This window comes from Trachinotus anak, unplaced genomic scaffold (genome assembly GCF_046630095.1).
Source record: "Trachinotus anak isolate AG129_WGS33_773 ecotype Australia unplaced genomic scaffold, CSIRO_AGI_Tana_v1 ptg000013l, whole genome shotgun sequence".
Taxonomy (NCBI): domain Eukaryota; kingdom Metazoa; phylum Chordata; class Actinopteri; order Carangiformes; family Carangidae; genus Trachinotus; species Trachinotus anak.
In genome coordinates this window covers 22,032,860-22,056,938 of record NW_027273864.1, presented here as the reverse complement: position 1 = coordinate 22,056,938, position 24,079 = coordinate 22,032,860, and the positions used below count along the sequence as shown (strand labels likewise).

The 24,079-nt window shown below is 40.9% G+C and overlaps 1 protein-coding gene across 10 annotated transcripts in view; it reads right to left on the bottom strand.

Annotated features, from left to right (window-relative positions):
• Positions 1-10,773: 10,773 nt before the first annotated feature.
• The window catches only part of LOC139630484 (cadherin-22), a 220,045-nt gene continuing 206,739 nt past the window's right edge, over positions 10,774-24,079 (bottom strand). For all 10 annotated transcript variants that reach the window (XM_071493972.1, XM_071493976.1, XM_071493971.1 and 7 more), the window contains 4 exons: positions 21,001-21,118; positions 18,095-18,244; positions 17,646-17,747; positions 10,774-12,628 (listed from right to left, as the gene is read on the bottom strand). In XM_071493972.1, the coding sequence (XP_071350073.1) occupies positions 12,099-12,628; positions 17,646-17,747; positions 18,095-18,244; positions 21,001-21,118 (900 nt within the window). In that variant the 3' untranslated portion in view covers positions 10,774-12,098. The remainder of the gene's footprint in view (positions 12,629-17,645; positions 17,748-18,094; positions 18,245-21,000; positions 21,119-24,079) is intronic.

Here is a 24,079-nt window from a genome sequence, read left to right as displayed (position 1 = left end):
TATTCAGATATGCACAAAAATACAAAGCCTCCCGCATCTGCGAAGATGACGTTGGGCCTATTTGATGTATCTACAATGACGTCCTCATTATTTTTCATATAAAAAAGAGGGGGGGGGGGGTCATAAGGACACATGAGACTGAGACTAAGTATTAACCTTGCCAATGGCATTCATTGTCTCTCTCTCTCGCTCTCTCTCTGTTTGTGTGTGCAATGGGGCAAGCACTTAGTGTGCGTGGGCAGGGACTGGCCAGCTGAGACAGCTTGTATACACCCCAGTGTCTGCCTGGCCCCATGCAGACACACTTATCACACACACACACACACACACACACACACACACACAAACGCATGTGCATTTTCATTGAATGGTTCCATGTGGAGAGGAGCAGCAACCCTCTCACCATGGGGTCTGTCCTGTTGCCTTCACATCACTTAGCAAACTGCTTGATTGTGAACTCTTTGGTAATGGTAATTAAATTTGTCAAGGGTGTGGGAGGAAATGAGTCGCAATTTAGAGGAAAACATGCCAGACTGTGTGAGCTTGTGTTCTGTATTAACAGAGCATCAAAGCAAATTCACAAAATCATTTTTTTTTTTTTTTCAGAAAATCCTCAATGTGAAATGGGAAAAACAAACTTCAAAAAAAACAAAAAAAAAAACCACCTTTCATGGTTGTGATGCTGTGAATGTTTCTTGTCACGCTGGAGCAGCTATCACATCTGATACAGAGCAGCAATGTAAATGTAAGATAATAATTTTATTACTTCCACATCACAATCCCATAGACTTGAAGTAAACAGAACCCACTATATTGCTGTAAATATTACATGAGCCAGGTCATTGAGAAAGTAATTGGCTTTTAGAGTTGGCTGATACTGCTCCACTGTCTCCGCTGAGATTTATAATGTTGACTTACTGTACAAGACAGAGAGGGTAATCACTGAGACAGTTTATCCCAAAGCTCCATCTGTCTCTCACCCTCCGACATTGGGCAAGGAGTGCAATTGTTTTAGGGCAAAACAGGTGTCAACCTAAATCAGCTTGGAATGCTTCATGGATAAAAAGGCAGAATGGGGGTGGGGGGTGGGGGTGGGGGGGGGGGGGGGGGGTTTAATCTACTGAAATTAGATCCAGTGAGAATCTAATGCTTCATTCTGAATGCATTTTGTTGTATTTCCTTTTCATCTTTTTCTAATTCATCTTTCACTCTCGCCAAGTCTCCCTCACTCGCTCTCTCCAGGTTTTAGCTGAAATTAAATTGATTTGCATAATGAAAGGAGATCAAATTTACTGTACAGAAGTAAAATAGAAATAAAAAGGACTGTCCTCCGAGGGTGGATGTGGTATGAGCCACAAGAGGAAGGGAGAGGTGAAAGAAAGAAACAATAAAATGCAATTATACAGCTTCAATAAACCCATAATTCTAGCACATACAAAAATACCCAGATAGGCGGTTCACATTATTTCATTTGACAAAGCTATAAAGGCTCATTCAAAGTCACAGCGAGCCTTACAACGCCACAAATTGTCTAATCGCTGGTGGAAAAAAAAAGAAAAAAAAAAAAAAAAAGGATGGGAAATTAGAATGTCGCCAACCCTGGTGACAGCCTACACTTTCTAGGTGTTATTACTAATTACATTTCTATTGTCATGGAAATGCTTGGCAAGCTTCAAACAAAAGAATCTCATCTAATTATTGTGTTATTTGTTATATCTCTGTTCTGGGTACCATTCTGAGGTGCGGGATTGCTTTTGATTCCGATACGTCTGGGCCTGAGAACTCCCAAATGTTGACATAAATATGACAGATGGGAAGACAGGGACATGAATAAATACCTATTAGTAAACTTGGTTGAGGTAGTTAAATTAGTTTTGCTGTTTTCAAAATATGATCACATGCACTTTTGGTTAATTGAATTTTTTTCCCCCCTCTCTCTTTACGGAACAAGGCACACCCATTGTTGTCAAATCCGAGGTGTTTTGATGAGCTTTGTTAATGGCTCACACTCTACATAAACATATCAGACTCTAATTTTGTTTCTCCACAGTGTGAGAAATCCACTTCAACTCGACGAGAAAAAACATGAAAGTGTCTCAGAGGATTCATATCAAGACCTGCTGCAGTTTCTCTCCATTAGGGCCTCTCCTCTCTGCTGCCATGCACTTAGTAATGTAGGAAGGCTAAGTCTTTGTGTTTGCTTCCCTCTCCTCATTGCTGAAATGTCAGAGGTAGAGAGGAGGTGTGGAAAAAAAAAAGTCCTTATATCCTTAAAAATAATCCGTACAGCACAGCAGACCCTTTGAAGCAGCAGCTCAGTGCATTTGCAGATATTCATGACTTAATGAAAATAAAGAATAAAAAAAATCTTCAAGGACTGAAAAACACAATTTAATCAGCTTCATCAGGACAGTGTCAGTGTGGTTTATATCTCAGAACAAATGATTTAAACTACCTGCATATTTGAATACAAATGTATTGTGTGGCACAAGTATCAGGTACTGCCCAGCCTAAAAAAAAAAAAAAAAAAAAAAAAAAAAAAAAAAAGGGCACATAAACCTCCTTGTTAGATCTGGATCTGCTCCTGGAACATCGTGTGCCTCACCTTCCACCTCCATTTCAGTGGGTACATTTACATAGAGCCTAATGTTACAGTTATACTCAATTTAAATGCCCAAACTGTAACAGCCTGGCTGGGCTTAGTGCTTTTTTCCCCCAGTGTGTTTTTTCCCCCTATGTCGTCAGTGTTCGTGTGTCTTCTCTCCAACAGGGGCGTGGCGCAGCACTGGCAGCCTGAAACACCTGCAGCCCATCGCTCAATCCGGCCAGTTGAAAAGCCTCTGTTGATCATGCAATCTCTGCCAGATTGTGCCGTTTGCTATGTTGTAACATTTCAGGCCTCTGTTGTCACCAGTGTTTGAAACTCTCAACTAGTTGCCCTTTCTTTTCCCCTGATTGCTACTGCTCCCCCAAATTTCAGTTGCAGAGGGGTAATTTAAACCTTTTCATAAACTGATTTCATAAAAAAAAAAAAAAAAAAAAAAAAAAACCATGTAAAATTACTCAACCTGATTATTTTCTGGCGGTGTTCTTTCCGTGCATGTCTTGAGAGGGATGGCAGAGATTAAGATAACCATTGAGAATGAGGAATGTATGATGTCCTGTTAACTGCTGCACATGTCACACAGCTGCAACACTAGACCATATTAAAATCAGCTCCCATGTAAATGGTAAACCTAAAATCTTAAATTGGAATGGAAAAAAAAAAAAAAACCATGCACATGTAATCACAGCTACTGTCTCCCTAACCTGTTGCCACTCCATGTGTGTGTGTGTGTGTGTGTGTGTGTGTGTGTGTGTGTGTGTGTGTGTGTGTGTGTGTGTGTGTGTGTGTGTGTGTGTGTGTGTGTGTGGAGACAGGTGTGCTGGAGTCAGAGCAGAATCTCACCAGCTGCAACCAGCTCAGCCCTGCCGCTTCCACTCTGTCAAGTTGTAGACTCTGAAACTGGTCAGTGGTGCTATGCTTTGAGTAAAATTTGTCACCTGTCTTACTCTTCAGCATTTACTTCTTGTTGCCTGTTTCCCCAGTGCTCATCCTGTTCTTCTGTCTGTCTTCTTTGCGGTCCTGTCTGTTCTGTCTCCTCCCCATCATCATCATCTGGCCCTGCTTCTCTTCCTCAGATAATAATAAACATCTTTTACCCTATTCCTCTCTCCACATCTGCATATGCACACGGTTTCATGTGTTCTGTAGCAGCACACAGTGTTGATGTTTGGTCACATTTTCTGAGGGGTTTGGGGCCTGTATGTAGGGGATATTGTATTCATGTCCTAGCCTCACTTCTGCTTCAGCCATAAGCATCTATAATCCAAACGGTATAACTCCACTCAACCTTTCACCGTGTAGACAGGCCCAGTCTATCACAAGCCCAACACTATCAGTATAGATGCACAAACACATTCACACCATTAGTGTCCAACAATCTAACCTGCATGTCTTTGAACTGTGTGAACTGCGACATGAACTCTATGAACTGAACAACAAACCCCTCACAGAAATGCTCCGGCTGTGATGCGACAATGCTCACCACTGAGCTCCTGTGCTGCCCTTTACTATAATGCTATTTATTTTCATTAAACATGAATGCTTCCTTTTCTAATTAAAGGCCATGTCCATTGTTCAGCCACTGGAATGAGCATACCTAGATTAGGTTGTCTCTTATTAATGCAGGCACATGTGATTCCTAATCAAAGAGCGAGGCTACGGCAGACTGAGCCTCTCAAGTCTATTGTTGAAGCAGCCCCTTTAGAGACTCCAGGCCTTTTTACAGAGGTGACCTTATAACATCTTCTGCTCATGAATAGCAATGGATCATAACAGCACTGATGACATTTCATATTTATATAGTCATGGCTCGTTTTTGACAACACAATGCTGATTCAAGTGAGACTCAAAAGTGAGTGACATACCCTCTACGTTAGTTTTCCCTTACATTTACAGCATCTGTTGTGCCAAATGCCGTTTTATGGTCAGTTTTACCACAAGCATGAGAACACAGTGCTGGCGAGCATATTGAACTGGCAGTACAAGCCTGTTTATCGATGTTCAGCTACCATTTACTGGAGTTTATCTTGCACTGTTCCTGAATGCCAAGTGATAGGTCATTTTTGTGTGGTAGCTCATGTCTGTAGGGCCACTGGAAATGTTTGAATAGTCAATCAAGAGGGGAAGAGAGTAAAAACCCATTTAGCATTCATACATAAAAAGAAATCATTCCCCAGAAATTGAGTCCAACAACAACAACAACAACAACAACAACAACAACAACAACAACAACAACAACAACAACAACAACAACAACAACAACAACAACAACAACAAAATAAATAAAACAACGAACAGGGATCAAAGACTAAATTTGAGAAACAACAGTGCAGCTCTACCCTTGCCCTTGACAAGTTTGGTACTTTGTCAACCCTGAGCTGAATTGCGACCTCTATTTAGAGGACAATTGATCCAACCGGGGCAAGAAATTGTGGAGGATAGTTGAGGAACACCTCTGCATGCAGTGATGTATGCTCTGTGTCTTCCTACTATTACATAGAAACTAATACAGTATGGCTTGAGGCATGAGAGACTCTAACTGTCTATCTCCCTGTGGGAAAAGAAGCTCATGCTTGAAACACCTCCCAGTAGAGAGATCAACTGCCTGGACACGCATTAATTCATCCATAAATCTTAAATGAATATTACTGATGAAGTGTTACAAGTTCAATAAGACAACATTTGACAGGTAGCTATGGGCCTATACAGTAAGTCCCCTTGGCTCAGCCTTTGGGAGGGGCTGGTTAAATGACTGAATTAAATAATATTAGTATGCACCAGATCAAAACCTGCTGCAAGGGGCTTAAAGGGCAAACAGAGGTAGCCTTTTGTTGTGGGGGCATATGACAACATCAAACATCTTCATGTCTTCAGGTTTCTGAATGTGGCATTTTATGTTGTTTAATTTTTTCTAAAAGGTTGATGGCTCAAGGGAGCTCCTGTTGAGAGACAAGAATTTTTTGAAAACATTGATAGATGTGATGACGGTTGATGTGAGCTCAGGTGGAGTGATGTTCTCAGGGATGGAGGCATCATCTTACAGCTCCAGTGGAGCCTTAGAGGAGGCAAGGCCACAGAAATGGGGTCTCAAGGGCATCTACAAAGAGAGATGAGAGTGGATCGAGCCACCTTTCAACTGTAAACTTGGTAGTTGGATTGGCAGCTTTTCGTCTCACAAAGCAAACTATTTTGCTGATTTGCCAGAAATGAGAGAGAAAAGGTGTGAAGAGAGAGGGCATCATCATCAAGAGGAAGATTCATTATTCTCTGATTAAGGCATCAATTTGAAATTTTATCCTGAGAGTCTACGGTATGGTCCTCACAGCATGGTATCTAATTAATCTAATTAATTTCCCCTCTGGCAGATTGAATACATAATTAAATATCATATTTGAATCAATTGTGACAAACATAATCAAAATAATGTTGGTTATGCAGGTTGTTTGCATCTACATACCCAAGAACTGAAGATCAAAAGTAGCATGCAACAAAATCTGATACAGACCATGTTTTCCCTTAAGATGGGAATGGGCATTTTTCATTAGTCAACAAAAAAATAATTATAGGCTATTAAAATAATACAAATACCAGCAATTGTAGTGTATGGTAAAATGAATGTTGTGTGTTTTTGTAATGTTTGTTTTTTTCCCTGTCAGTCTGCAGACAGAAGCATGTGTGGGCAACACTCACAATTTTCTGCATCATATTTTTGCATGTTAGCAATAAATAAAAATCATAAACCTCATGCATCTAAAGCTGTTAAATAATCTACTTCACAGCACCCACACAGGCTGCATGTCCAAGGACAACGCAGCACGAATGTTCTCCACATTGTTTTGTGAGGCCTCAGTGAGTTGTCCTCCTTTATTTAAAGTGACAGAGATGCTGCAGAGGCAGACTCAAAAGCAGTAACACAGAGACAGCGTCAAATCAATTGTCTGCTACACTGTCAATGTGCAACGAGTTATAGAGGCGCCACGGCTGACCTCCTATGTAGGTGTACACACTTTGAATTGACTGCTTAGACTGAACACAGAAACAAGCACAGGGACAGAGAGGGTCCCTTAGCCCACAAACAAAAACCTTAGTGAAGGAAAAAGCTGCCTTAAATACCTGATGGTCATAACCACCTGGACATCAAGAAGGGTCAGAAAAAAACCCATCTAAAGGAGTTGACTACACACATTTTTTTTCCACTGACATTCTAGCTTCAGAATTACTCTATAACATGACATGCAGACAAGAGGTAATTTTACTTGGCTGAAAGGAAAAAAGAAAACCAAAAGAGAAAACCAAAAACGTAACGCTTCATCCCCCCACAAATCCCACATGGTAAAATCCAAATTGACAACACCTGGTAGAGCACAAGGCTCGTACATCAACCTGTTAATGAGAGCAGCACACCCAACCAAGAAAACAAAGAAACACGTTCTTAAATGAAGAAAAATGAAAACACACACACACACACACACACACACACACACACACACACACACACACCATGAGCAAAAGCCAGGCAAGGTGAAGGAGTGATATAGGGGTGATGTAGCACCTTCACATTCTCCTTCTTTGATTTTTCTACTATATTATTTCCCCATATTAAATAAAGGAATCTGACTAAACAGCAACAAAAACATCAACTTTTAGTAACCCCAGAGAATTGCTGCAGTGAAAGAGGTTTATAGAGATATATCATCATAAACCTGTGTAATCACCTCTCATTTCCATGACCCTAACAAATGAAACTTCCCTCAGCTCCCTAAATATCAACCATTCACAGAGGCTTGAGAAACACACTCACATCAATCCACCACTCCATCTTGTACAGTCGTTTTCATTTTCAGCTGTAGCTGCTGCACGATGAGGGATCTTTTGACAGCTGCATGAATTCAGCTCAACCGGACATCAAGGAAATTTACAAAACAGAAAGGTTGGGCATCCATGCACAAAGTCCTCACCTGATTGATCAAGAGTGTGCTCTAGTCGAGTACATAACGTGACTGTTGTAGATGTTGGTTTCTTAGGCACACTTGAGTGTCGCTCTAGCATTTCATCATTACCTTGGAAAATAAGCCAGACATTATCAATATGTGAAAGCAGTGTAATACAGAATTCAGCTTTGAAGGTTTTTGACCACAAGGAGGGAAGAAGCCTCATTACAGCTGCCTCAGCGATACAGTTTAATACTTAGCCTACATATCCAGCAGAAACAGGTAAACACCTGCATATCCCAATGGAGTCCTCTCGTGCCACTTCTGGTTAATCCCACACCTGCAGAAAATATCTGGGTTTTTCTGACTTGCTACACACAACTTATCTCACCTGTCCATTGGTTACTTTGGCTCGTTGCTATTTTTGGGAACTTTCAGACTGAAAGAGACTGAGAGTGCTGTCTTATGCGGGGGAGTTGCAGCAGCCAACAGATGAAACTTGCACAGGGCTGTTGCTTTCAAGTGTACTTGCAGCTCTCGGTAAAATCAAAAAGTAATGGATGTGGGACCTTTTTTTTAAGCCATTTGATCCTTGTTTACACTCTTTGCTTAGAGTATTTTATACAGTAAATCAGAGGCATCCTCCATGTCACCCCTTGCAAATCATTACTCTAACTTGAATTTTACAGATCACTTTTAAATCCTGGTTAGGTCCGCACCCAAGCTACAGGGCCCACATTTTGTCCTTCTGTGAGCCACTTCAGAGCGTCTGATCCTCCAGCAGGGCCCTTCTGGCTGATCCATCATTCAGCATTAAAGGAAGAGGTAACTGGGCTTTTACCATCAGGGTTTCTGTGATTTGGAGCAACCTGCCTGAGGAGGTCAGGCAATAACAGAATCAATATCTTCTTAACATCTTAAGCCTTATCTTTGTAGATGTGTTTTTATTTGATGGTGGCAGTGTCACTGTGAAATAAAAATACATCTAGTTCCTGTTTTCTGAGTCCACTGCTGCCTTTCTATGTGGAGCAACATGTTATCCACGTTCCTGTGTAGGTTTCCATCAATAATCCAAAGCGTTGCAGGTTGAGTGAAGAGGCATCTCTAAATTGCCTTCATGTGTTGGCCCTGTTTATTTCATGACTCTGTCCTTTTTTTCTACCCTTATCTCACTTTGTTTTTATGCTTAACCTCACAAAGCTGTTATCAATAGATTTTCAAGCACCTCATGTCCTGAGTTTTTATGAGTACTAAACGAATAAATGTTACTATCGTTTTTGATTTAATTTAGTATAAAATGAATTTAATAATCCTCACAGGCCGAAGTAATGTATTGTCAAAAAAACAGCAACAAAGAAAGTCATTGTCATTATCCAAGCTTTGAATGAAGTGCTTGTCTGGGCATGGATATCACCTTGTGAATAAAACAAACGCTAAAACGATTCTCTACATGAGTGCAATTTTTGTAAAGCATCAATGGGCACCTAACCATCATAGTCATCTCACTTTATTAATTCAGCTTCTCAAAATGCTACATTTGCATCTGTTGCAGTGAAGCCGGGTTTTCCTCTGTAGTGTATTTTAGCTAAATAGATTTGTTGTTACCCTGGTGAAGGTGAAAGTTTTTGTTTTGAGTGTGTATGAAAACTAAATAACCAACCCCATTCAGCCATTAGGCTGTATATGATTGATATTTTCTGCAGTGCAAATTCATACCCTCCGCCCAATGTTTAATCAATTGTCATTACCCAGCCAAGTCCAGACAGAAGAGGATATTTAATGTGCACACGGCTATCCCCCAAGAGAACTGTCAATCACAAAACAACTATCTGCATAATGGATGACGAGCCTCATGTTGCCCTTGGAGTTGCGGGGGGGGGTTGATGTTCTGATTAACTTCAACACATTCATATGTTCACATGTGCAGGCCATCACTAAGCTATGACATTTTTTCTGACAGTGATGGAAGATGAATGCAAGGCTCATTTAGAGGGAAAACAGGACTGAAAGGGAGATTTCTTCCCCTGAATATGTGCTTACTCTTTAACCTCAGCTTTCACAGCATTAGTCACACGACCTGTGGCCATGTGGGTGACATTGTCTTGCACAGTTTCCTTAAAGGCGGACACATGTTAACCTCTGCCTGTACGACTGTGACCGTGGACGCTGACCTTCTATTTGAGTAGATCCATCAAGACCATGACATCTGCTCATCAGTTAGCAAATGCTGTTAGGCTAAAGGCTATGATTAATAATAGATGGCCAAATCACTCCTTGGCAAATTTACTTTAGTAAATACCCACACTGAAGCAATATAGCTCAATACAGAATAACAGAGTATGCTGCACACTGATAAAGGCAGTGATGTAAAATGGGGTTCAGATTGTGAAATCAATTTGAGTTCCAACTTTAACATAGCTTAATTAGTCATTACTAAATTCTTCCAGACTATTCATTCATATCCTTGGGGAATTACAGTTTAATATGGTCATTGATATAATTAATGACAGATGAGTAAAAGCCTGAAATGCTGCAACTGCAACACCATGAAGTCCAGCTGTGCTGCTAATTGTGGCAACACTTCTGTGCTTGTATAGACCCAAAAAAACAAAAAAAAAAGTGTGACAGCTGCAATACTTTCTATTTTTTTCAAGTTGCTGCTGTTTGAGCCCCATGAAAGAACACCAGAAGTCTGGATAAGGCCTCTTTTGTTTAGTGGTGATGGATAATTTATGTTTGAAACACAGTGTCAGCTCTCAGCAAACAATCGGTGGATACAGAAGACCTACGAGTGACAGGAAAGAAACGCTGACATTTTCTTTGAAACCCGGTTATAAAAGCAATTGAATATGAATCCCAGCCACTGTCTGACTGGCCATTTTAGCAGCAGATCATGAAAGATGAAAGCTGCTTCATATGCCTCAGCATCCTCTGGTGACTATGACAATTACTGTAGTTTGGCAGAAGACAGCCAGGAGGGAGCCATGCTGAAAGGAGTCTTTGTTTGGCTCTGGCCTGTCATATGGTCTGGTTGTTTCCATCTAGGGCTATTCTCTGAATCTAGCCCTGGTGTAAACACAAACTAGCTCCGTCATCATTCATAATTCAGGAGACATCTTCAGCAAACAAGTGGCAAACAATAATTAGTAACATTGATGCTCTATTTACTTTTTCCTTGTGATCTCTTTTTACTGAGTAATTCAGCGAGTAAAGCAGTTTATTGGACACAGCGAGATGTAGGTTTTTACCAAAAAAATTAAATATTTATTTGTTTTTAATCTTTTTTTCTTTTTTTTAATTTTCCATACATTTGCAGGTTAAGGTCAACATTGAATAGGTTGTGGATAACAGGTGGATGTGTTACCATTTTAAACCTCTCCCTCTTAATTAGACACAACCATCCTGTTGCCACTACTACACCCTCCCTCCCCCAAAGGAAACGAAATATCAAAAGCAAAATCAAAACGACTCAGGATATAAAAAGAATTGAACATATTGTACACATTCACACACAAATCTTGAATGAAGATTGCACCCCCCCTCCCCCGTGGGACAAAGCTGGCCACCAGCCAATTCCATGAAACAGTCATTTTGTTTAGTCTTAAATCACTGTTGTGGTTTGTGCCTTATTGCCTTACAATTGGCTGTGAAGAGGATAAGAAAAGAAACTGTTAACACACAATTGTCCTCAGTTTGTGACCTCTGAAAACCCACTTTATAAATCGCTAAAATATAGCAGAAGTATGTCAGTCTCAACCGTTCAGAGTGAACTGGCAGCTCTTCTGCAGTTCTTTCTCTCCATCTGTTCCCTCTTTCTATTTGCCCTTTGCTTTTTATCTGTCTTAAGTTGGTTATTTTACAAAAGTGGTCATAGAAAATAAATACAAATATTTTCCATAATTTTTTTTTTCAATGACCCAGATGTCACCTCTGTGCCAGCATTGTGTTGAGTCCTCTGCCCCTGCAGCCTTTTCTTTCCTCAATGTTGTCTCTCGTTCCTTTCTATAATGTCCTCCTCTCTTCCCCTTTTTTCTGGAGCACTTCAGCAGAGTCCACTGTTTCAGTTACCATGATGATACTGGTGTAAATAAATAAATAAATACATAAAAACAAATAAATACATAAATATTTCCTCCCAAATAAATACATGTTTGTGGAACAGTTTACCTTGGCATGGTTTAACCCTACATATGTAATCTTGATTCTCTGAACTTTGAAAACAGTCTCATAGCTTAAAATAAGGATTCTCATTTATGGTGTGGAAGAGAAAAAAAAATCCTCCCTTCACACGTGCCTGAGTGGCAATTTAGGCTTTCATTCCTCTTTCTCGTATCATTGCCAGGGCTTTCATGTCGAAGTCTGAAAACCAATCAGAAGTGCGTACAAAAAGACACTGGTAACTTTCTTTCAAAGAGATAAAGAGGCAATGCTCTGTTTTAAGGAGTACACAGTGCTGGCTCTGATGATCTCAGTAGAGCGCCAGAGGGTGAGAGGAGGAGGCAGAGAAGGAGGAGGAATAAGAAGAGGGAGTTTAAATGTCTCTCTGCAGAGGAGAAGCTGTGCTAGGACCCTTCCTCCTCAGGGTTCCCTGGAGCGTAGTAGCCCGCCAGTTGCCTGAAACGTGGTCCCCAGTCGCTGAGGTAGGAGAAATCCTGCTCCGAGGTGGTAGACAGCGTGTGGATGGAGCTGAGCGAGAGCGCTGGTGAACTGGTGCCCTCAAAGGCGTACGTCTGGAAGGAGTCATACGGCGGGACCGAGAGGTCAGCATCAGCCTGCTCCACCTTCTTTCGGATGTAGCCTTTGAATAGGGAGAAGTCTGCCGCCGCTGCTGCAGCGCCCTCTGCACCACCACCCACACGGTTTGCCTGTATCCACTGCGGCAGTGAGCGGATGTCTGGGCCAGAGTCACAGCTTTTGGCCTCTGGGAAGTCATAGAGGTTCCTCAGGGCGCTCATGTCGTATGCCTGAGTGTCCTGCTCCCCTCCGCCCTCGTCATTGTATTTGATGACGTTATCTCTCATGTCCTCCTCGTCCTCTGCCATCCTCTGGCCCTTCCTGTGGCGTTTCAGGGTCAGGATCAGCAACACAAGGACTGATAGAGACACAGAACAAGACAGGAAAATAGAGAAAGAAAAGATTGTATTTCAGCATTAAAGTTATACATGAACATGTTAATTGAATGAGTTCATAAAGAAGATATTGCTATTCTTAAGTGTCGGGACATGTTTCACCCTCATGTTTTTGCACAAAACAGCTTAAAGGTTAAGTATGAATTCCTCAGATCAACCTGAACAGTCGGCTGAGATAAAAGCCAGGGGAGAGACGGGTTCCTGTTTAAGGGATTTTATAAACTGTCATTATAGCAAGTGTTTTGAAATCTGCGGCTTTAACTCTCTTGCTGCACAGCAGACAAGGATTAAGAGTTGGCAGGCTGAGTTTAAAGAGCTCGCATGCAAAAATGGGATTCCTCTTCATCTTGCTGAGAATAATGACATACCAAACCCAGACTTAAGGCATTCACTACTAGCAACCATACTATAGAAAATAATTGTACTAGATGTATACATATGGTGCTGCACATCAAACATGCACTGTGCATGATGGATTTGCAAGCTCTTTCCATGGGAAAGTTTCTAACTACTCCCGCTGTAACTTTAATTTCACCTCTCAGGGCAAAGGCGCAGCAGGGGAAGATAATATATTATCAAGTTTTACATTACAAATGCATGAGCATTGATTTTTCACAATCCTGATTGCCTTGCCCAGAAATATGATTCAAAAGGCCTAATGGAGACCGATCTGTATATCAATACTCATCCAAGTGAATGAAACTAAGACTCTGTGGTTCCATCACTACTTAAAACCAGAGGCAGCCACCTTACAAGAAAAATAAACTGAAAAACATTGGAGAAATGCCTCAGAAGTCAAGTCTGGATTAAAACAAGGAAAAACAATTGAAATGGATCACGTTATAGACTAATGAGTGAAGAGGAAAACAAAGGGTGTACGCACAGTTAAATCAATGAGGCTTTAATGCCAGCTTAGTTATTTTAATTACTGCCTACATTTCTGATTAGACAAGTCTCACTTAGCTCAGACACCCACCCACCCTGACTCCAGCATCCCTCCCCTGGGCTGCACCCTTCTCTCTGATGCCTTCCACAGATTCAGGTGACCAGATTTGGCACCAAATGTAACTGCCAAACATATTATATGAAGTTATGAATGACTTATGCACACTTGGAAGTATGAGAAAGATAATGAACAACTCCATTTACAATAGTCTCATGCCTGGAAGGGGTGCAAGGTGAATCATCTCAAATACAGACATGTGTCTAATTTAGAGAGAATAACTGAATAATAAAATTGAAGAAACGTATTGAGTTCTAAAACAAATTAAAATGATCTCATGTAGCAAATCATGTGTTACATTTAGTGAAATGGGCCCTGGTTCATTTGTTTGCTCTTCCACTTTACAATTTCATTTCAATTGGCAAAGAGTTAGCAGACATGTGCTTTGCTTTTTAAAATGGCTATGAGTAATCCTCACACATGCTGAGAAACACTGAATATTGGTTAGTCAGGCTTATTATGAGTGAATTTCTGTGACGAAAAAGGTGGATGGGACCCAGATAAAGAGTTGAACATATTTTCCCTGAGTTACACAGTTTGGACTGGCAGCAGGATATGCTTCCTGTGGTCAGTCATCTATGGCCTGTGTTACTGTGAAACCACACACACAATCCCTTTTTCTTGAGCAACTCCTATCCAGGGATACCAGTGAAGGGACAGATCGTTAACCAGCAGGCACCGTGCATCTTCTGGAACAGATAGCTTGTTGCCGAAAACAAATGCCTACAAGCCCAAGGAGATATAAAGACTATCAATTATAATGGGGACCTGTGCTGTCTGGGACGGCACGGACTGTTTGACGCTCTGAACCCACCAGTACACCCATCCACACATTGCATCCACGGACCAACTAGATCGACGACAGGACTTTATTTGCTGTGTGCAAGAAATTTACATGTTAAAGCACAAATATTAGTATGTATGAAAAAAAGCCCATGGACAAATGCAGCCTACTTTTTCACTGTAACCTTGGAACTCAGGATGCGGCTATAAAACACCATGTTTCACCTTCCATCCCCACCCCCGCCCCCAACTGTTTTCTTTCTTGTAAACAGTAAAAAAAAACCCCATCAGTTTCAAGCATATAATCTGTACAAATGACTTGTTGCTGCTCCTGGAAATTGTCTTCATATGGTGTAAATAGCCTAAAAAATAACTTGCGGAGTGAAAACACCCCATGTGTTCCTTTCCTAAAAAGCTGTGCCAGCCTAAAGAGGCTTGCTGATCTTGAATGGGGATTTTATGCAGTATCTCTGACTGGATAATGTACAATCGTTCTTCTCCTACATTGTTTGCTGGGCTCCACTGGGAAAGCGGTGTCTGTAACCATTGTGTTTATTCTTCTTCGCCGTGAATGGGGCGAACTAATTGCCCCTGGGTTGAGGAAGCAGTCATGGTTTGTGGTAAATTGCAGCACGCACTGCCATGCATACTAAACAACCGCTAAGACAATTACTCTAAATTTACACTAATGAGGAGAGTAATAAGAGATAGAAAACTTTACGTCCCCTCACAAGTGCAGATCAGCTGCTTCTTCAGCACACTGTATTGAAGGAGTATGTGGCAGATCAGTGTGAAGCAAAGACGATCAGATAATCTCACTTCTGACATCCTTCCTCACTGATAGCATGTGTGTCACTACCTATTAGGTACGCAGATGCTTGAGCTGTAAGCCATTCAAAACCTATTTAACTTGGAGATTAGCATGCCTCAGGCGATGTTAACACTACACCATGTACAGATCTTACCTTTGTAAGAAGCATACATAGCTGTGTCTATCTGCCTATACATACAAAGCTGGTCCCCATGTGCACAGATGTTGCGATAAGCGTTCCTGACAAGACGGTTAATTTACCCTTGGGCTGCGCTGGTTGCCCCCACCCAGGAGTTCATCACAAGCAGATGGGAGGTAATTGGAATGGATGCATGCAGATGCTGCGACGCAGTGGAATGGATTCATCACATCAGGCCTATAAATGAACTGATGGAGGGACTGTTTGTTTGTAAGGTAATTAGGCAGAAATTTGTTTTCATTTTTCTCATCATCCAACAATTGATGTAATAGAGGTGGTCCAGCCTCTGGAGAGAGGGAGTGCTGGATGGCTGGTTAGGTAGTCAATGTGTGTGCAGAGGGTGTGTGTGTGTGTGTGTGTGTGTGTGTGTGCGCGCGTGCTTGAGAAGACACAATGCCCACAGTGATGGCACACACACACACACAGAGAATGGATTGCATTGCAGTTAATAGGTGAAGAATGATTTATCTAAGCGTGTGGATGTATGTTTAGCATGCACGAGTGGACACACATTAAAGCTGTGCGTGTCTGTTCAAGTGTATTGTAAGTGAAGGAGGAACAAGTAAGTATTGGGCAGTCGATGAGATTGTTGCTGCAAGACGTGCTACTGTCTGTTTTTCCAACCACGCGATAGTTGTGAAAACACTGTTCATCCCGGCTGATTCCAGCACCTGCAGCCCTGAGATTTTACCGTCCACATGACTGGCATTCCCATCTAGCCTTCCCGTCAGTGCTTCGATGAGAAGTGTTCAGTCCATCTTCTACCAATCCGTATGAGTCACTCAAAGTGGCATGAGCTTAGCACCAATTAGAGTCTCTCACACTACTGGAATCAACATGGCATCAGTTCATTCATTAGTTAAAATATCTCAGTCTTAACATAAGCATGTTACTCTGCATAATGTATCTTTTCATACTACATCGAAAAAAGATTATTTTTTACTGTGCAACTCTGTTTTTCTACACAGGGGTGTTGTTTTTGACACGTTTAAAGGCCAAAGAATTGTTCTCTACTCTGGCCTTTGAGAGGATGTTGTCTATCCCAGACACCAAAACCACGATAAGCTGTAACTACAGCTTTTTTTTTGTAGCCAGCAGAGGTTGCCTCAGATTTGTACATAACATTTTCTGTTGAGGCTTTTAAAACCATGATGAATTAATGATGCTCTGCTTTTGAAGTTCACTCCAGTAGATGGTTCGGTTAATGCAGACAGACTTTTAACAACTCTCATTAGAGAAGCTCTTAAAAGAAACATATAGCAAATGCTAGTCACAGACAAAGCTGCCTACTGTCACGTCGTCCATCACTCAGCCTCACGTGTAGGGGCATGAGCAGGAGAGACAAAACACCACGACAGCCATGTCGTTTCTCGCTGTCACCGAGGAGTGGGATGCTAAGATGTGCAGATGTTGGGGGGGGGGGGCTAACTCATAAATTTTTAAAATATGACAATACCAAACCTCTTTGGTGCCTGAGAGGGTGAGCGTGTGCATGCATGTGTATGCTTTGTGCATGCGTGTATATGGGTCTGTGTATTAAAATCAAAGAATGTCTGGAAAGCCCCGTCTATTTAAAGCCTGCTGTTCCAGAGGGATACAAGTGCTGAGGCAGCTATTTTGCCTGTTTGCTCTGTCAATCCCCCCCCCCGCCACTTTACTCCCATTCACTCCCTCGCCATCTGTGTTACAAGGATCAAAGTGGCTTGATATCATTCATAAACCCAGGCATCATATGTGCGTCTGTTTAAACAAAAGCTGTCTTCTCATAAATGCAGCGACAAAATGTCCAACAGGAGAGCTCCTCTTGAAAGAGAGATAGAAGAAAATTGTTGGTTTTCTTCCTGCTGCACGTGCAATTTCATTCGTGAAATATAGATACCCTCTAAAAGAGGCCAATCCATTAAAAGACTCATGCTGGGTTGTATGATTTTATGACCAGAAGACATGGAGTCTTATCTTTTGGCGCAGCCCTCAGACTTGCCTCTTAAATGGCACGTAACACTATTGAACTTCATGCTCCTGCTGGTCCTGCTGAAGCAGTTGAACTTAGCAATGATCACAGAGAAGCAATGCTAATGAATTGTGCTTATCCATCCCTCTAGCCATCCATCATACATCCATCCATTTATCCCTCATCCATCCATCTATTCATCCATCCATACATGAGTACATCCATCTGCTTACCTATGAGGATGAGCATGCAGACCAGTAGTGCTATAAGTGCCCCAGGGCTGAGAGCAGCACTCATTACATAGGCTGTGGCATTGCAGGACTGGATGGCTCCCTCTGTGTTGTAAAGGACAAAAAAAAAAAAAATTATTTGCTGTACAGATTCAACAGCAGTTGTGCTTCTGTTCAGTGGACAAGGAATAAGCACAGTTTTATCAAGAGAAAAAACAGTTTTATGATGCATACATTATATTTTCAATTAACTGAAATCACTCTTGAGGGCCGTTTGTCTGCAGATTTGTGGCCTTGCTTTATTTCTTTTTTGCACAAACAGAAGCTGATGTGAACTGTTTGCTGACCAAAACAATGGCATGTAGCTGACCTTTTGGCAGTGCTGCTGCCGATGCAGGAGGTGACAGTGACGATAATGTTAGTAATGGTGCTGCTCCTACAGCAGTTCTCACCTGTGTCGCAGCCGCAGACATGAATGGTCAGGGTGCCTGTGGAGCTGAGAGAGGGAGGCCCGCTGTCAACCACCAGGATAGGCAGGAAGTACACATTCTGCTCATGGCGGTTAAAGCCTGACCGCTGGGTCCGGATGCCAGCTGTGTTGTCTGGGTGGGCAGTGTCAGCGTATTGGGGAGTGGGAAGGTCAGAGAGACAAGGTAAAACAGAGAATTACACATGAGTGATTTAATATTTGAGGAATAAAATCTTTTTTTGCTCACCAATGTGTGGTTTTTACCACTGAACATTAAAATTGATGAGGCTCCCTCCAGTGCTCTTATTAACCTTCTTGTTTTTTCTGTTTTGAACTGCACTGAGGCGGAAGAGGTGCAAGTGTTGATCATGTGGGCCTATTTAACATTACTACAATGAGAGGATACATCCAGGTTTGACAATGTAAGATTGTTACCAACTGATCCAAAAATAATCTTCTTCAAGAAAGGGTTCAAATTAGCGTTCAAGTGATGAAGAAAAAGACACACAGAAGAGTACCATCCTTGTTATACAGGAGCTCCAAACAAACAGTGTCAGGACTGTCAAGTTTAATGTGGGGTTAAATGGATTTCACTGGGAGAGTGAAGTGCTGTTGTGCGATTTATTTTCCAAAGCAAACAAAACGCAAGACAGAAAATGAGTGAGAGAGCCACTGTTTCAAATTAAACTTCACTGGTGTATCTATAAGCTCTCTGCCAGAGACACAGATAAATGTAACGTAGAATACAGGAGGAAGCTTTGACAAATAGAGTCCATGCAGCTTTGTGGCTAGACTTTCATAGAGGGTACCGAGCAATCCATCTCCCCGAACATATATCACTGTTATCCATGTTGCCCTACAACTCCTCTGGCACATGTAGAACAATCTTCATATTACTGTTTATGTACGGGAACGTTACGCCCCTGAGTTTGTCATTTTGACTTTTATGCAGCATTCTCTTCCACGGCTGTCTGCTCTAAGAAAAGATTCTCTCCAGACATGTGAATACATATAGACTGAGGCCTCCGGAGTAGTTTTGAATCAGAACCGATAAACAAACACACACACACACACACATATGGCTTGATCAGAACAGGAGCATATTGTAAGTAAGTAAGCAGGTATGACTCCTCCTGGATTCTGCATCACTTTAGCTTTGCTAGATATGTTTACAGATATATCCCCCATGATCCCCTAACCCTAACAAACACTAAGCGAAAACCAACCAAATACCTGATTTAAAAAAAAGGCAAATGATGACAAACAAAAAAAACAAAACAAAACACAATGACAAGTAAATGATTGACACAAGCAAAAGTAATTTACCAAAATGTAAATTTACGACTTTCTTCAGCTTCATATCACCTGAGATTTCTTTTTAAACAGGATCAGGGACGTTTTCCAAGTGACATTTTAGCAACATGGGAAAACATGTCTTTTCATGATTGTGTGTCAAGGCTTGGAGATAGAACGCAACGTGAGGCCATGATGAGGAAAAGAAGAAGTGACAGATTGAAAGTGACAGGTTGACAAATGTGTCCATGAAAAGAGACACCAGAGTGGAAAAAAAGAGGGGTGGGAGGATAAAAAGTATGTGTGGGGTTTTATTTGTCTTTAAAATGAAATATATACATGATGTGCAGTCATGTCTGTGTTCATAAATACATAGATTTAAACAAATGTATGTATTTATTTGTGTGTGTGTGTGTGTGTGTGTGTGTGTGTGTGAAAAATTTGAGATTTCTGGGTCAGTGGTGATGGTAAGGGTTTGGAAATGTGTGTGTGTGTGTGTGTGTGTGTGTATGTATGTGTGTGTGTTGGGGAAATCCCTTATAACCTACATACACACAATTTCACTATGCCATTTACAAGCATTTGTAAACATGCCATTTACACTCACGCAAGGGGTAAGAGTGAAAAGCACACAACTATGGTCTGCATGATGTTGGTGTGTGTGTGTGAGCGAGTACAGTATGTGTTTGTACATTACACAAAGCTTGTGTTATGCATGTTTCCATACACATGTGTGTGAGTGGGACTGCCTCCACACTGTGACATTTCCCTAGCTCCGGCTGCTCCCCTGACATTTCCCTGGTGTCAGATCAATCTTGATTTAGCCAGATGTCACATTCACTTAGGTACACATCTCTAAACGTGGAATCTGCAAGCACATTTGCAAAAACACAGACAAGCATGGAAAAAGACTCATTTACCAGATACAGCAAAGTCATCACTGGGGAACGACAGTGATTTTAATGTTTCCTTACATTGTACAGAAGTTCTGTTTTTACAGTTACAGTGAGAAATGATGTATAAGCTGTTGATGTCCTATTTAAGAGGAATCAGGAAAAGATTCTGTGTCAAACGAAGGATACTGACAATCCTAATTGTCCTTTGCAAGTACAGTGTCACACATGCATTGGCACTGAATACTTTCTCATAATATGACTCTGCTTAGAGCACCAGAACAGGTGGTATTTATCTAAAATAAAATAATTTAATTTTTCATCACCTCTTGTGATTGTCAAAACCTTCTGGCAGTGGGCTCTATGAATTACCTTATGTTAAAAACTAAGACATTAAAACTACTGGTGCGTGTTTTGAAGGTTTTGAAGCTGAAGTCTTTTAAACTAACTCAATATTGCCTTAAGGACAACATTTGCAGAATGCCTTTAAGCATTTCCACAGACCTTCACACTGCCACTCAGAAAAATGTTAAGAAAATTTTAAACGCCTCCATCTTTATCAGCACAGTCTTGCTCCATCGCATTTTTCACAACATTTGTCTTGTTGACCCCTGGTTGTATTTATGCTGATAATGCCATAAGCACAGCTACACAAATATACATCTTCACCCATAACCCCAATATAGCACCTTTGGCTGCTTACCTTTGACATCCCACAGGGTGAAGTGTCGATTGCTGGAGGCCTCAGGGGCCAGGGTGAAGTAGAAGCGATGACCAGATTGTGGCTCATCTCTATCTACCACGCTGATGGTGTGAATTAGCTAAGGAAAGAAAAGTGAAAAAGGAAATGAAAGGACAAAAGGGAAAAGAAACAGAGGTTAGATTTCTTACTCAGATCCACTCAATGGGAACAAGAAAATGAAAATGAAAAGCACTTTACACTTTACATTTCAAATGCCTCTTTCATGAGTGAGGGAGAGAGGTAGAGTGAATGTACTTGGATGAAATAGACGCAGAAGGTTCCCCATGAAAGTGGAGTTCAAAGGCGGTACAGTCACAAGGAGATAAAAAAGTCTTTCTCCACAAAGTTGACACAGCGATACAAAAAAACGTCTTCATGTTAGAAATGCAAAACCATTACAAAATGCTTCACTGAAAAGCTTTTTTTCTCTTCTTTTTTCCTTTTTTTCCTTTTTTCTTTTTTAGAGTAAAGGACAGAGATATTCCACAAATGTGCCGTATTTGCCGTAAGAAGGAGCAAAGTCAAAATGCAAATTTGCAGAAGAACAGAAAGAAAGACACAGAGACTGGGTGAGAGTGTAGTCCTCCCATCTAATGCAATAACAGTGATCTTCATTCAAAGATAACACTCAACTGTGATCCAATTCTGAGAACTCAGTGTGGACACAATATAGGTGAGATAGGATTCACTGTGAGATGAACAGACATCAAACAGCCCCTGGAGATCCTTCGCCTTAACACAAGCCTCTCAGTGACAATTCATTCTCTCATCCTATTACTCTGCAGCATGCATCAAACCACAAGCTGATAAATGATATTTTCACATCACATCTGTCTCATCTGTCTCGCACACGACATAGGAATCCACATATATCTAATTGTTTTGAGTTCATTCACCTTTGTTTGCAACAAACTCAAAAAAAAAAATGAAAGCAATAACTGACCCTGTAATGTAGATGAATAAAGCATAAAAAGATGCAGAAAATATATGGTGCAGTACAAATCAGTCTTAAAAGTAGCTTGAAATTACAGTGTGCAACATTCTTACATAAAAATATCTCAATGTGGAGAGGTGCAGTCAAAGGACTCTGTGACCCAATCTCATTGAACAGCCTGGCAGCGATGCAGAGATATTCCCTCCTGAAGTTTCTGAGCGAGCCAACTACACTTCTCGCTCTGAGGCTTCAAACTAGGAGCTGGAGGACGTCACTATGGGTGACTCACAGGCTAGCTAGCTCCCGATTCCTGCATTAGCTGAGACAGCGAACACGATGAGGATGTAGGTGAAGGGCTCGGGGAGCGGAACGAAGGAGAAAGCAGAAAATCCCCCTGTGATGTTATGCTACATATAACTGCAATGTCTTTGTGTTTTAAAACCTTCATCATGTAAACTTTGTAGACTGAAGAAGAGTTTTAATTTCAACTAACTGTGCCAAAAATATGCAGTCACATAATCTATGATCAGTCAGATGGTGCTTTGAATAAAGCTCACTTGCACTGAGCTGGGTAGAACTATTCTACTTCTACTGTGTGTGTGAGGATAATAGATTTATATTTTGACAGGGAATATTTTACCAAGAGCTTGAGATTTGCTTGACATTTTTATCAGTTTACATAACAGATCTATTCCTGTTGATAATATATTTAGGAAATTATTTTGTTTTCAACTACTCTTGCAAGTGCTAAAAGCTTCCCACCTAAAGCACTTAATAAAAAGCGATAATAACATCTGCAGTTGTGTCAGTATTTATTCACGTAAAATACTACTCTTCCGTGGTTATGCTCTTTTGGTTGGGGAATATGTGCAGTAAGTCAGTCATGGCAGTTTTTCTGGTAACTGTACATGACACAGAAACAAACCTGACAAACACAGTTATTTTCACAGAGATGGTTACACAATACCATCAAAAATAATAAATTACAATGTACTCCGTAACAAATTTTGATTCTGTATTTTAAGCTTACCGGCACCTCTACAATTCTTTCCAATTTTCCAATTTGTTTTATCTGTACAAAAGGTAAAAAACAAAAATTTGGTATTTTATGGGAGGTTAAGTGACTATTTTTTGGCTCTGAGTAGTTGCCAGGCAACAAACCAATATTCCAGGAAATTACTAAAAAACAGCAAATTGTTCTTAATTCAGCTTTTGTATGGATTAAACAATTCAGAAATATAAATTGCTGAACTTTAGAGGTGACTGGTAGTGCAGTTTTGTAGCTGTTGGCCAGAGCCAGAGTATCTGTTTCCACCCGTTTCCAGTGTTTGAGCTAAGCTAAGCTAACAGGCTTCTGGCTGTAGCGTTAGTATATTGAACAGATATGAGGGTGGTATCGATCTTCTCATCCAACACTCCACCAGAAAGCGAGTAAGCAATGTTTCCCAAAATGTCAAACTATTGTTTTAAGGTCAATCTTGAACTATGAAGAAAAGCATTGCAAATTAATGACTAACAGCAGTGCACAGCATTACAATACATCTTAACTAGTATGAATAGCTGTGTATGCTTGTGTTCTTTGAGGGAAAACGGCCATATTGGTGCAGAAATGCCTGAGGTGGTTCTGATGCTCAGTCTCTTTTCCTCCCCAAACAGCAGCTGTGTGCATGTACACTATCTGCTGCTGTTCTATTGTCGATCACAGAATGCAGCAGACACGTAGCACAGATGGCAAATGTCATTTTGTCAATAAGACAATGATTGTTTTTATTCTGATTTACAGAAAAAGCTGAGTGCTGCCGCACAACTCTATGGAAGCTCAGTTTCTTTATTTTCTGTCTTGACGATTTCCATAGGTATTTGTTTAGCAACAGTCCCTTGCACTGCTGCCAGCTTTACTTCCACTGTACGCACAGTCAGCTACTGTCATTTGTCATTGTTATTCCACACAAAGGGCTTTCAGTCTTGACAAAAGAAACTTCCTCTGAATATAAAATATAATCCTTACTATCCAAAACTTAAATGACCACTCTTTGATAAGTTGCATCAGGAGACAGAACAAATTAAACCGAGGTTTTTCCATCACAAAAATAAAACTTCCTAAAA